Genomic DNA, 13024 nt, shown 5'->3' on the forward strand with positions numbered 1-13024 from the left:
GATGCTGGATCAGGTGAAGTGGGGCTCCCATCCACTTCTCCAGCAGCTTCAAGACCTGGGAAGAAATATCTCTCCCCCTGCAGCCCTGATCCCCTACTCAGTGCTTAGTGGGAAGCTGCGTGGCCATGCAGATTAAGGGGAACTGAGGTGGCTAGCACACACATGAGCCTCAGTGAGGTTTATGCTTGAATGAATATCCAAAAAATGACTGCTTATAGCCTCCAATATTGACCAGCATAACAGTATAACTCATGTGCACACAAAGATTAATTGTACAGAGGAATGTAATTGGTGATTATTATCCACCCTCTATTCTAATACTGTACTAAAACAAAGGGGACACAGAAATAACATAACGCATTTTAAATGAATTAAGAGTGGAGTTTTAACTAACCGCTATATAATCAACCTGTGTTACTTGCTGCTATTTGAAGTAAATAACATTGCATTTTTAAGCATTATAGCTTCCTATTAAAAGGGCTGTCAATCCTTATGCTCCAGGGCATAAATTTCTCTTCTGCTGTGGTCAGCAAGAAATTTCCATTTGTGAGATAGAATTGAATATATAAGTGGATTGTTGGATTTTTTTTTTTTTTTTTGCCTTTGTTTGAACCATCAAATATAGGCTGCTTTCTGGAAAGAGGTTGCTGGAATAAATTCATCTGAGTTGTTTTTCCCCCAGAATGGCAATTCCTATATGTGAGTAATTGGACTTGAACTCCTCCAAAAAGGAGAATGGGGTGGGGGAGGGTTGTCCTTGCACTAGTCTAGTCTTTTTTTTTAAGCATGTGTATATGTGCCGTTCTCCCTTCTGACCTCATCACTGCTGTAGACAGAGTCAGTGCAGAGGGCAACCGTTACACAGATCTCAGTTTCTTACAATACTTGTTTTGCTGAATTACTGTAGAATGTTAGCCCTCTGGGTCCTGGGAAAATAAATAAAAGGGAGAGTGTGTGCGAAAGGGAAGAAGTTGTTACTGGCTAACTTGAAATGCAGCCAGGGAGAGGCTTAATAAAAAGTGGCTCAAAACCCCATGCTACCACACAGTTCCCAGATTCACCTATGCAGTTGATCTTTAAATATAAAAACTTATCTGATATTTTTGGAGTTTGATTGGCTGAATCTCAGACTACACTTCTGTGCATTTGATACATTCAAAAGGGGGAGAAGAATACAAACACAAATCTTTGGCTGATTTTGCTTTATTAATTTGTAGCTTCAGATATATCATTAATTGGATTTGGCTAGCAGAATTCCAGCATTCCTAACCTTTCAAATGCTTCAAGATTCAGTTTCAAAGTTCATTCAGTAAAGTTTTGTTTATCCCTGGTGTTTACCTGGGAAAAAGCAGGAAACATGGCATGGTGACATTTGAAAATGGGACTTGGTATTGCAACAAGATATTTCATTTATAACACGCTATGTGACACAATCCCATAACTTCTTGGCTTAATGTCAAAGATTCAGTTTATTGTATGTGTGTGTCCCAAACGTCATGACAACTGCTCTGCTAAGAGCAGGAGGAATAATACAAAAAATGTGTGCACGTTACTCTGAATAATAAAATTATGAAATGCCTTCTGTTTGTGATAGCTTTTATTTTACTTCCACCCGCAGTCATGTTAGCAAACGTCTTGACCTATTCACAGAGAAGCGTGTCACAAATATGCAGCCAAATATGTACCCGTGACCGTTTTCACACACAGATTATTTGTAAAGCCATTGTGACCATTCTGAGGGTTTGGAAATCATCTAAACCAAATGCCATAATGTGACTTAGGTGACCAATTACAATGTGAACAGTAAAATACTTTTACTGAATAGTCAAAGAAACAGGTGAATAGGTTATAAACAATACAGAGTTTGAAATATGTTTGCACAAACTATTTATTGTATAATTTCATTTTGCAATACATACAAATTGGAGTTTTTCCTCCAGATAATTCACAGGGGAAGAAAAGGGAAAAGAGTCTCAATTAATCAAATAAATTATGTGCTCTGAATAGTTTGCCCTGCTATACATACACATAAGACCAGAATTTTATCTCAGTTTTACCATACAATCTTGTTAGTTTCAGTGGAGTTGCACTGGCCAGAAAGCAAAATTGACTTTATGAAGTAGAATCCCACATCTATATCTGTATACATCAACATATGCAGTACAAATACATAACATGCACACACAGAGCAATTAGTTCTAAACACTCAGGGCATGTCTACAGTAGGAAATGATTTCCACATAACTAAAATCGACATAACTTCCAATTTAACAAAATCAAAATAGCATGTCCCCGCCTTATAGGGAAGCATTGAAATAAGTCAGAATTATTCTGAAATAGCATGTCCACACTTATTGGAGCCTGCCTTGGACTTAAAGCCCACGGAAGCACTCTGGGAAGGGTACAAGGAGGGCAGATACTTCCTGTGGCTGCTTGGTCACGCAAGCGGTGATATGTTATTTCAGGGGCTCCTCTCTATGACCACATCTCACAAGCCCCTCCTCCACTGCCTCCCCCATCATGGGACACAAAAGGGGTGAAGTGGGCATATGCCTTTTTGTGCTCTGGTTGCCTTTGTGGACACCACAGCACTCAGCATGGAGTCAGAGCTGCTGCAAAGTGATGTTCGGCTCCCTGGCCTCGTGTTATGCCTCATGTTGCAGTACTTCCAGACTGCCCACATGTTGCTGCAGCAGGACAAGGACCAGAACCTCCAGGATGAACCGTAGTCCCTGCTCAGCCAGATCCTGTAGCTTCTGCTGTTGCACATGCCCCTCAATCCCCTGGACTACCACTTCTGGTGGCGGGAGATGATCTTGGACTGGTGGGTCCGCATAGTCATACAGGTGTGGGACAATCAGCAGTGACTGCAGAACTTCTGCATTTGCAAGACCACTTCCTGGAGCTCTGTGAGTGGCTCACCCCTGCTCTCAGGTGATAGGACACCTGCATGTGACCCACCATCCCCCTGCAGACACGCATGGCCATTGCCTTCTGGAAGTTCACACACCGGACAGCTATCACTCCATCAGGAACCAGTTCATCATGGAGAAAATCCACAGTTGGAACCAGGCTCCTGCAGGTAGTGAAAACCATCCACCAGGTGCTGCTAAGGAGGGTTGTCCCTCTGGGTAATGTGGACAGCATCCTGGATGTCTTTTCCACCATTGGCTTCCCCAGCTGTGTGTGTGTGTCGGGGGGGGGGGGGAATAGATGGCACATACACCCCCATCCTAGCCCCAGATCACCGGTCCTTGGTCTTCATCAACAGAAAGGGGTACTTCTCCAAAGTGCTGCAGGCCCTCATGGATCACAAGGGATGCTTCATTGACATCAATGTCAGCTGGTCAGGAAAGGCACATGATGCCTGCATCTTTCGGAACGTCTGCCTGCTCTGAAAGATGCAAGCCGGCGTTTTTTTCTCCGGCCACATCATCAGAGTTGGAGAGCTGGACTGACCCATCGTCATCCTGGGTAATGCAGCCTAAGCTTTGCTCCCTGACACGGGCAGCCTGAACCCCAGCAAGGAACAGGTCAGCGCTTGGCTGGGCATGTGCTGAATGGTGGTGAAATGTGCATTTGGCTATTTGAAGGGAAGGTTCAGGAATCTCCTCACTTGTCTGGACCTCAGTGAGCAAAGTCCCCTTCATCATGGCAGCCTGTTGTGTGCTCCTCCAGCAGCATGAGAACATGGGGGAGACTTTTCTGCCAGTTTTGGGGAGGGGCTGAGGCTAAATGTCTGGCCAGGGAGTTTGAGCAGCCGAACATCAGTGCCATCAGGAGAGCACAGCAAGGGTATATCTACACTACATGGCTCCGTGGAGCCACGTAGATGAGCTTTGTAGACATAGTGAAATGAAGTGGCAATTTAAATAATCGCCACTTTATTTACATCAAAATGGCTGCTGCGCTGTGCCAATCAGCTTCAAAAGCATTTGTCGACCGCCCCGTTATGCCTTGTGGGATGAGGTTTACCAGGGCGGTCGACAAAGGCTTTTGATGTCGACTGCCGAGCGCCCAGACTACCACACTGAGCCGACAAACAGCTGATCGGCACAGCGCAGCAGCCATTTTGACGTAAATGAAGCGGCAATTATTTAAATCACCACTTCATTTTGCTATGTCTACAAAGCTCATCTACATGGCTCCATCGATGGAGCCATGTAGTGTAGATATACCCTAAGGGGCTGTGCTCATCGGAGAGGTCTTGAAGGACAGTTTCATGCAAGGCCAGTTCTGAGACTCTCCCCATGTCTCTCAACAAGGGGCCTGTGCATTCCCTGTGTGCCTTTCATCCCCACTCCTCCCTTCCCCTGCACTCCCTTCCCAACTCCCCCCCATCCCCTTCACAGCAATCTATAAAGACATTGTTATTGAAAAAACAGGAATCTTAATTGGAGGGACGTAATACAGGAGAGGAACAGAGTAAGGAAACTGGAATGGAGGAGGGGGACTCAGGGATGGGTCTGGGACTGGTGCCTGCCTTTGGGTGACCTGGGTCTCCAGCTGCCCTAGAAGGCCCACCACCCAGTATTCTTGGGCCCTAGAAGCCCTTGGGGATCTTTGGAGGGGAAGCCACCCAGCAGGCAGGCAAGTGGCTGGTAGCCCATTTCATGCACGATGCCATTAGCTTCGTCACCGAGGCAAGGGAGGAGAACATGGTGTTGTGCTGCCACACTAGCTCTTCCCACATGGCCTTCCTCTCCTCCTGGGCAGCCTGGCATTCCTCCTAGTCGGCAGCCTGCTCCTGGTACTCTGCCTTGAGTCCCTAGATGAGGGACTGCAGGCAGACCATCCGCTCCCTCATGATCTCCTCCCGGGTGCCTTTCTGCCTGCTGATCCCACTCAGCTGGGTAGGTGGAGTGGAAAATGGGGGATGCACCAAGCTTGCAGCTGTCCCAACTCTGAAGAAAAATTAAAAGGGCAGTCACCACAGGAGAAACTGTGCATGAAGCCTAGCCCTAATCTCTGAGCTGTCACCGAAGGTCTCGATTCAGATGATGGTGATGTGCTTTGAGCATAACTATTTCATAATTAGTGTTATTCCCTGAAGAAAGCAGGAGTACAGATTTTGAAATAAGCAGCCCGTTATTTTGAAATCACAGACTTGGTAGTGTAGATGCTCTCCTTATAATTCTGACCTAAGGGGGGTTATTTGAAATAATGCCCTAGTGTTGACCTGGGCTCAGAGATTTGTCTATATAAACATTAGTGTGCACTGCGCTGGGGTGTAATCCTGTAGAACACTAGCTTGCCGCTTACTCACTGCCTGTGTTGAACCTACTATTGTGCTCTAAAAGGTGCCTAGTGCTCTTGGATCAATTCCATTTTGAAGTGGGGGTAGGCCATTGTGCACTAGGGAACTATTAGTGCAGAGTAGCAGGGCCCACACAGACAGCTAGTGTGTGTGGCTAAACTAGTATGCTGGAGATTTACACCCCAGCTTGTCATACACTAACTTCATCTTGACTACCCCCAGTACTTTTGTAATAAAGATTGATGGCTTAAGGTCTTTAGAGATTTGTAAAAGAAAGGTCATCACCACTGTTTCTATTGAAGGCATCAGACGATTTGTTAAATCATTATTTGTATAAAAATTGAGATTGAAATATTAATGTTAGTTCCATGGTAGGACAGTAAAAATGGATGGAAACTTGCTGAGTGGGTAAAAGCAAAATGGATATTGGGTAACCAGTAGACCAACAGTAGTAAGGAAGGGAGAAAGAAGGAAATGGTGTCCTTTATGATTTTGTTCAGGTGAGACATAAGAACATAAGAATGCCTGCACTGGGTCAGACCAAAGGTCCATCTAGCCCAGTAGCCTGTCTTCCGACAGTGGCCAGTACCAGGTGCCCAGAAGGGGTGGACTGAAGACAGTGATCAAGCAATTTTTCTCCTGCCATCCTTCTCTAGCCTTTGACAAACAGAGGCTAGGGGCACAATTCCTTACCCTCTGGCTAATATCCTTTTATGGACCTAAGCTCCATGAATTTATCTAGCTCTTTTCTTAACTCTGTTATAGTCCTAGCCTTCACAGCCTCCTCTGGCAATGGGTTCCACAGGTTGACTACATGCTGTGTGAAGAAGAACTTTCTTTTATTAGTTTTAAACTGACTACCCATTAATTTCATTTGGTGTCCTCTAGTTCTTCTATTTACGGAACTAATAAATAACTTTTCTTTATCGGCCCTCTCCACACCACTCATGATTTTATAGACCTCTATCATATCCCCCCTCAGTCTCCTCTTTTCTAAACTGAAAAGTCCCAGTCGCTTTAACTTCTCCTCATATGGGACCCGTTCCAAACCCCTAATCATTTTAGTTACCCTTTTCTGAACCCTTTCCAAGGCCAAAATATCTTTTTTGACGTGAGGAGACCACATCTGTACACAATATTCAAGATGTGGGCATACTATAGTTTTATATAGGGGCAGTAAGATATTCTTCATCTTATTTTCTATCCCCTTTTAAATAATTCCTAGCATCCTATTGACTTTTTTGACTGCTGCTGCACACTGCGTGGATGTTTTCAGAGAACTATCCACAATTACTCCAAAGATCTCTTTCCTGATTAGTTGTAGCTAAATTTGCCCCCACCATATTGTATGTATAGTTGGGGTTATTTTTCCCAATGTGCATTACTTTACACTTATCCAAATTAAATTTCATTTGCCATTTTGTTGCCCAGTCACTCAGTTTGGTGAGATCTTTTTGAAGCTCTTCACAGTCTGCTTTGGTCTTGACTATCTTGAACAGTTTAGCATCATCCGCAAACCTTGCCATCTCACTATTCACCCCTTTCTCTAGATTGTTTATGAATAAGTTGAATAGGATTGGTCCTAGGACTGACCCTTGGGGAACACCACTAGTTACACCTCTCCATGGGGTAGAATTGGCTTTTCCTTTTGGATAGCTATCTGGTCTTCAGACTCAGGTTATTTGTAGCCCACTGCTAAATCCTAATGAAGTTACAATTATGAGAAACACACTGAAAAGCAATAGCATAATCAAAACCACTATACAATTCTTATGCTAGGAATCATGTTTTGCGTTTTATTATACTCATAAAGTTGAACACACTGGAATAGTTGAAAAGCAAATTCAACTGTTTGAATTGGAAAAAGCTAGCTTGGTTCTTCTAAGAAAGTAATGTCAACATCGATGTCTACTTTTCTAGACCATGGACTGAATTCTTCCCTCAGCAGTCTGTGTGTGTTATTTCTATTTCTAAGCTGTGATTGACCTAACTACTTTGGTAAAGAAATATGCTTCCAGTACAATAGAGTAGGTACATTATGTAGATTGTAAAAAGAAATTAGACAAGGAAGAAAATGCTACTCCCTCACTATTACAATATACGTACAATTCCATTAATGGTTAAACACTACATATAGTTTGACAACTGTTACTTGTGACCTTTAAAAAAAGTGAGGAGGGGAGCTCAACAAATAAATATAAGACTATTGGTGTGAAACATTTCCATATACAATGTCTTTCTAAATAGAAAATGTTGAAGTTAGAGTTCTTTTATTGTAATAAACAGTTTATTTTCCCTCTTGGTTTCCCTTGTCGCAGATACTGCAATGAGCACTTGCTGTGCCCGCCACATATGTTTTGGACAGGCTGGGGACCATGGGAACGTTGCACTGCTCAGTGCGGGGGAGGGATTCAGGCCCGTCGCAGGACATGTGAGAATGGCCCCGATTGCCCTGGCTGCAATGTGGTGAGTACCTTCTGTGCCTTCCCATCAACAAACACTTGCATGCTTTGCAAACATTTTGATCCATGTTTTTATGTTACTGAGAGCACTTCATGTTTGTGAGTGAGAGGGTGCTCTTTTACAACTTTAGCTAGATGACAGATCTCTTAAAGGAAAGTCGTTACCGGTAGGGATTTGTCATAGGCATATTTATTTTGTTTATTGCAAACTAAGAGAAAAATACGCTTATTTTGTTCTAGTCGGAATGCTATAAAAGAAGGAGAGAAATATGGGTTATCACATATTGGACCAATTCTTAAGTTTCCTAAGTTCAGAAGGTAAACTTGATAATTGTGAAGTTTGTCATTGACTATGAACTTTTACCTGGACCTCCAGCAGGCCTGTTGAAAACATAATAAAGGGTAATTTATCATCTTTTTTGTTTTGTTTCTTCATCTGGCTTTGCTCTGTTGCTTTTGACATTTATACCACAAGTGACATTTCACTTTTGCAAGCAGATTGAACACTTTCAAAGGGTTTCTTCTCTTTCCTTGCCTCAACTTTATAAATTAACCAAACAGTCTTAAATTCTGCTAAGACTTCCAAAATATTTTACTTCTAGTGATGATAGGTTCAAAGGAAAATCTATGACATGATGTTTCAGTGACTGTCACAGAGAAGTTAAAAATGTAATCTGTGATTTTTCCATATAGCTCTTTCCTAGTAATTGCGTATTAACAGTATGTGATTCCTAAGGCTGAACAGTATTTTGAATTTCATATTATCTGTTCATGGTCACAAATGAAAATTGCATCCCCCAGATAGCCTAGGGAAATTCCCTGAGATAGGAAGAACATTATGAGGTGCTTTGTCAGATCTTAGAAGTAACCCAATAAGATTATTGTTATTGGGATTTGCAATCTGATTTCCACCACCACCATCATTCTTAAAATGTTATACAATTAAAGCATGGTCTAGTATATTCCCACCGATCCTTCCCAGTTCAGCTACTGCATGCTGACAGCTTTTTGGTTTAACTCTTTCAGTAAAACAGTTTTATCTCTGTGTGTCCCTCAAACAATCAAATATAGGATCATACACATGTAGAGCTGGAAGGCACCTTGAGATGTCATTTGCCGCCACTGCATTTGCCTGCACCGTAAAACATCTCTGAAGTTGTTTGTCTAACCTGTTTGTAGGAAAACCTCCAATGATGGGGATTCCACAACCTCCCTTGAAAGCTCATTCCAGCGCATAACTATCCTTATAGTTTAGAAAAGTTTTCCTAACATCTCCCTTGCTGCAGATTAAACCCATTCCTTCTTTTCCTACCTTCAGTGGAAATGGAGAACATTTGATCATTGCACTCTTTATAACAACTCTTAACATATTTGAAGACTGTGATCATAGCCCCACTCAGTCTTTTCTAAGGATTTTCTCAGGATCTTTTGGGTTTTTTAGCCTTTCCTTATCTGTCATATATCCTAACCCTCTTAAAATCATTTTTTATCTCTTCTCTAGACTCTTTCTGATTTGTCTATCTATTTCTTACAGTGCAACACCTAGAACAGGACACTCTACTCCAACTGAGACCTCACCAGTGCTTGACAGTTACCTCCCAAGCAAGGTTTCCTCTAAGCTACACAGCAGCAAAGCCTCGGAGTTGCTTAATCAGCCCAACCCAGCCAGACAGCTCAGTACACAGAACCCTGAGCCCCTGACTGGGGAGGGGAGGCAATTAAGCCGCTCTGGGGTTGTGCTGCCACGCAGCTTAGAGGGATTCTTGCTCCCAAGCCTTAATTTATGACGCTCCTGTTAATCCACCAAACAACGGTATTAACATTTTTGGAGATGCACCGAATTGTTGACTCGTATTCAATTTGTGATCCACTATAAAGCTCTGATACTTTTCAACAGTTACTACTGCTACTGACTAGCCAGTTATTTATCTCCCATTTCATATTTGTGTATTTGACTTTTTTCCTTCCTTAGTATAGTGCTTTGCATTTGTCTTTATAGTATTTTGTCTTGTTGAGTCCTGCCAGAAGGATAGGAGACACTGGAGGTGATTTTAATTAGAATGCAATGCAACTTCATTGTTACATATCTGGTAGTAGCTGGCAGATACAATTGTGCAGAGCAGGAAATTGCATGTACATTTCCATGTACTCAGGGGCTGCCATCATCTCTCCCCATGTCCAGTCCTGGTCCCACCTATCCTGCAGCTCGGACCCTGCCCCCTCATATAATGGTTATTGGGGGGACTATAAAAAAGGGGGAGTTGACTTCCCATTGTACCAGTCATAGGAGTCCCAAATCCCCTTTCTCTTTGCTTCTTTAAAAGATGTCTCCTTCAAATCCTTTACTAATCAATGTTCTCTTATCACCATATCCATTCGCTATGGACTATCTGCACTACATCTGCCGCAAGCTTACCTAATGAGTTGTGACATTATAACCAAGCCCACGACCCTTCCCTATACCAGTAGGTCTGTAACCAGCTGTGGGGAAGCCAAACCTTGGCTTGGCAAATCTGGCAGTCAGGGAAAATTCCGTCCTAGCCCCCGTGCTCCCAAGAAAAAGAATGACTGCTGTAATAGCCACAATGGGTAATTATGAGACCTGGTATTTGAACTATTTCCATGAATGAGAGGATGAGTTCTGCTATCCTAGTCTGGATTAAAGAAGGGTTTTCTGATGCTACCTTGAGTATAAATATCCTACCTCTCTTTGAGTCAGGTGGGGTGGGGGCAGCATCCTTTACTTGCTAATCTGGTCCAGCTTTTTGGAGGAGTACAGGATCTTTCGAAAAAGCCTGCCATTTTCAAAATAACCGCATCTAGACTACGGCTTTGCTTTCAAAATGGAGTTTTTTCAAAAGAGCGACATTACGCGATTATGCAAATGAAGCACAGTTTTGTTGCTGATCATCTGCTTGTGTCCCTTTGTTTTCTATGTCTTTGCTTTCTTGGCTGCTGAGACAACTACAGGATAAATTCATTCTTCATAGTCTTCACTGATAGGCTTGTTGATCTTATACTCAAAGTCCATTTCATCATTTCCTGTGCAAATGCCTTTTCAGGAAAGAGTCATTTTTAATTTGATTTCTGGCTTCTCTTAATTTGGTGTTTGCATGCATTGTTAACTCATAGATTTAAGAGCAACATACAATGGTCTGTTGATTCATTTTATGATTATCACTGCATCGTTGAAGATTGCTCTGTTATCTGTCAATAAATAACTAGTCTGATTTAGTGTGACTCTGGGCTTTTCTAAGTCCCCTTCTGATGTACTTTTTGAAATATCATATTCATTATGTAGACATGTTTTGCCTCTACAATGCAGTGAGACTTGCTCCACGATCAGTTCTTACACTTTACTGAATTTTTCCACTTACTTTTTCTTCTCGCTTTCCTTTCCACTTACTACTGCACTGAAATGCTCTTGAATGATTGTGTAGGTGGATCTTTTCTGCTTTGTTCTCTCCAGTTCTTCAGACACCTGGAAACATTCCATTTCTTCATCTTTCACTTGCTGCATGGGAGCATACAGATGAATAATTTTAATCATTCTCCTTTGTTTTAGCTGACATGTGAGAACTGCTGTACAGGGTGATACGATGTCATAACTGATTATTCTTGGAACTGTCTTTCTTGACAATGAATCTGGTGCCTCTGGTCCTTGTTCTATTATTGAATGATCTTCCTAGGAATGCTTGCTCTCCAGTTCTCCATTCTGCAATGAGGTTTTTTGTTTTTCCTGCTTTGCATATCCCAATAACATCTGGTTTACCAAATTTGTGACTTCGATTTAAATAATGGTGTATGAATCAGATGATTGTCGTCTTGTGTTATAACTTTACAATAAATCATTGGACTGCTCTTTTAGCCATTTCTCTTTTATGTCCTGTGCTACACCTGGGAGGGTATGTTTACACTAGCTCATTAGTTTGAGCTAGGTAGGGCAATTAGGGCAAGCGGAGTTGCAAATGAAGCCTGGGATTTAAATATCCCGGGCTTCATTTGCATGTTCCCGGGCATCGCCATTTTTAAATCTCCTTTAGTCCGAACTCCATGCCCGTGGCTACACGCGGCACGGAGTAGGTAGTTTGAATTAAAGATCATAATTCGAACTACCGTTACTCCTCATGGAATGAGGAGTAATGGTAGTTTGAATTAGGATCTTTAATTTGAACTACCTACTCCATGCCGCATGTAGCTGCGGGCACGGAGTTTGGACTAAGGGGGATTTAAAAATGGCGGCACCCGGGAACATGCAAATGAAGCCCGGGATATTTAAATCCCGGGCTTCATTTGCAACTCCGCTTGCCCTAATTACCCTACCTAGCTCGAACTAACGAGCTAGTGTAGACATACCCAGAGAGACATAATTGAACTGATTTAAACTCCAGTATAGACACAGTCTGATGGACAAAATAACTCTTCCAATTAGTGATGGAAAACCACCTTTTATTAAAACAGTATCTACAGCTAAAGCATCATAGCTGTAGCTCTGACCCCAAAGTGCTTCTAGTGTAGACAAAGCCTTAAGCACAAAAAAAAATGAAGCATAAACCTTCATTAGAAAGAGGAAAGGATTTTATATGCATAATATTTGGTATATTTTTATAACTTGCCAAATAAAATGGGAGAATTGTAGAATTGATTTGCCTGAGATACAGACAATGACATAAATTTAAGCAAAGTGAATTTCCTTTCAGAAAGAAAAGATGATAAAGTAGGCCCATAAGTGCAACCGATACCTGAGGGCAATCTTTTGAAAACTTATTTAAAACAATTGTTCTTACTTGTGGTAGAAAGTATCTTTTTCTCTCCTACTGTTAATCATTATTACAAAAGTTTTATTTACACTAAACCAGAGTCATTTCTCTTTTATAATTCTATTCTTCTGTCTCTTTATTCCTCACCTCAAGTTATTCTCCTTTGGGTCTGACACCATAATTTTCATCACAGAAAATGCACAGTAAGGTTACAATATATGTACCCTGAATTGTTTCTGAAGACAGTATTTTTAAAGTTGTCCATTACATGCTAGTATCTTTTTAAAAAATATAGAGTCACTAAATAAGGGAAATACATCAAAAAAAATACCAAAAACTAGAAATACACTATGGTATTTTAAAGCTATATCACTTACTGATATTTCATAAAAGGCATGAAAATAGATGCCCAAAAGCCAATACAAAAGACATGAACATGGAATATAAGATAACTATAAATCTTAATGATGTAAGAGAACTATACCATAGAGAATCCTAAAAGTCAACGAGGAAAATTTTGAAATCAATATACTGAGCCAAGGGGA

At 41.6% G+C, this 13024-nt stretch overlaps 1 protein-coding gene across 3 annotated transcripts in view; it reads left to right on the forward strand.

Moving 5' to 3' along the window:
- Positions 1-13024, forward strand: part of SEMA5A (semaphorin 5A) — a 553406-nt gene that overhangs the window by 441940 nt on the left and 98442 nt on the right. For all 3 annotated transcript variants that reach the window (XM_075921490.2, XM_006111031.4, XM_075921491.2), the window contains one exon: positions 7576-7723. In XM_075921490.2, the coding sequence (XP_075777605.2) occupies positions 7576-7723 (148 nt within the window). The remainder of the gene's footprint in view (positions 1-7575; positions 7724-13024) is intronic.

Source organism: Pelodiscus sinensis, chromosome 2 (genome assembly GCF_052426305.1).
Source record: "Pelodiscus sinensis isolate ZL-2025 chromosome 2, ASM5242630v1, whole genome shotgun sequence".
Lineage (NCBI taxonomy): Eukaryota > Metazoa > Chordata > Testudines > Trionychidae > Pelodiscus > Pelodiscus sinensis.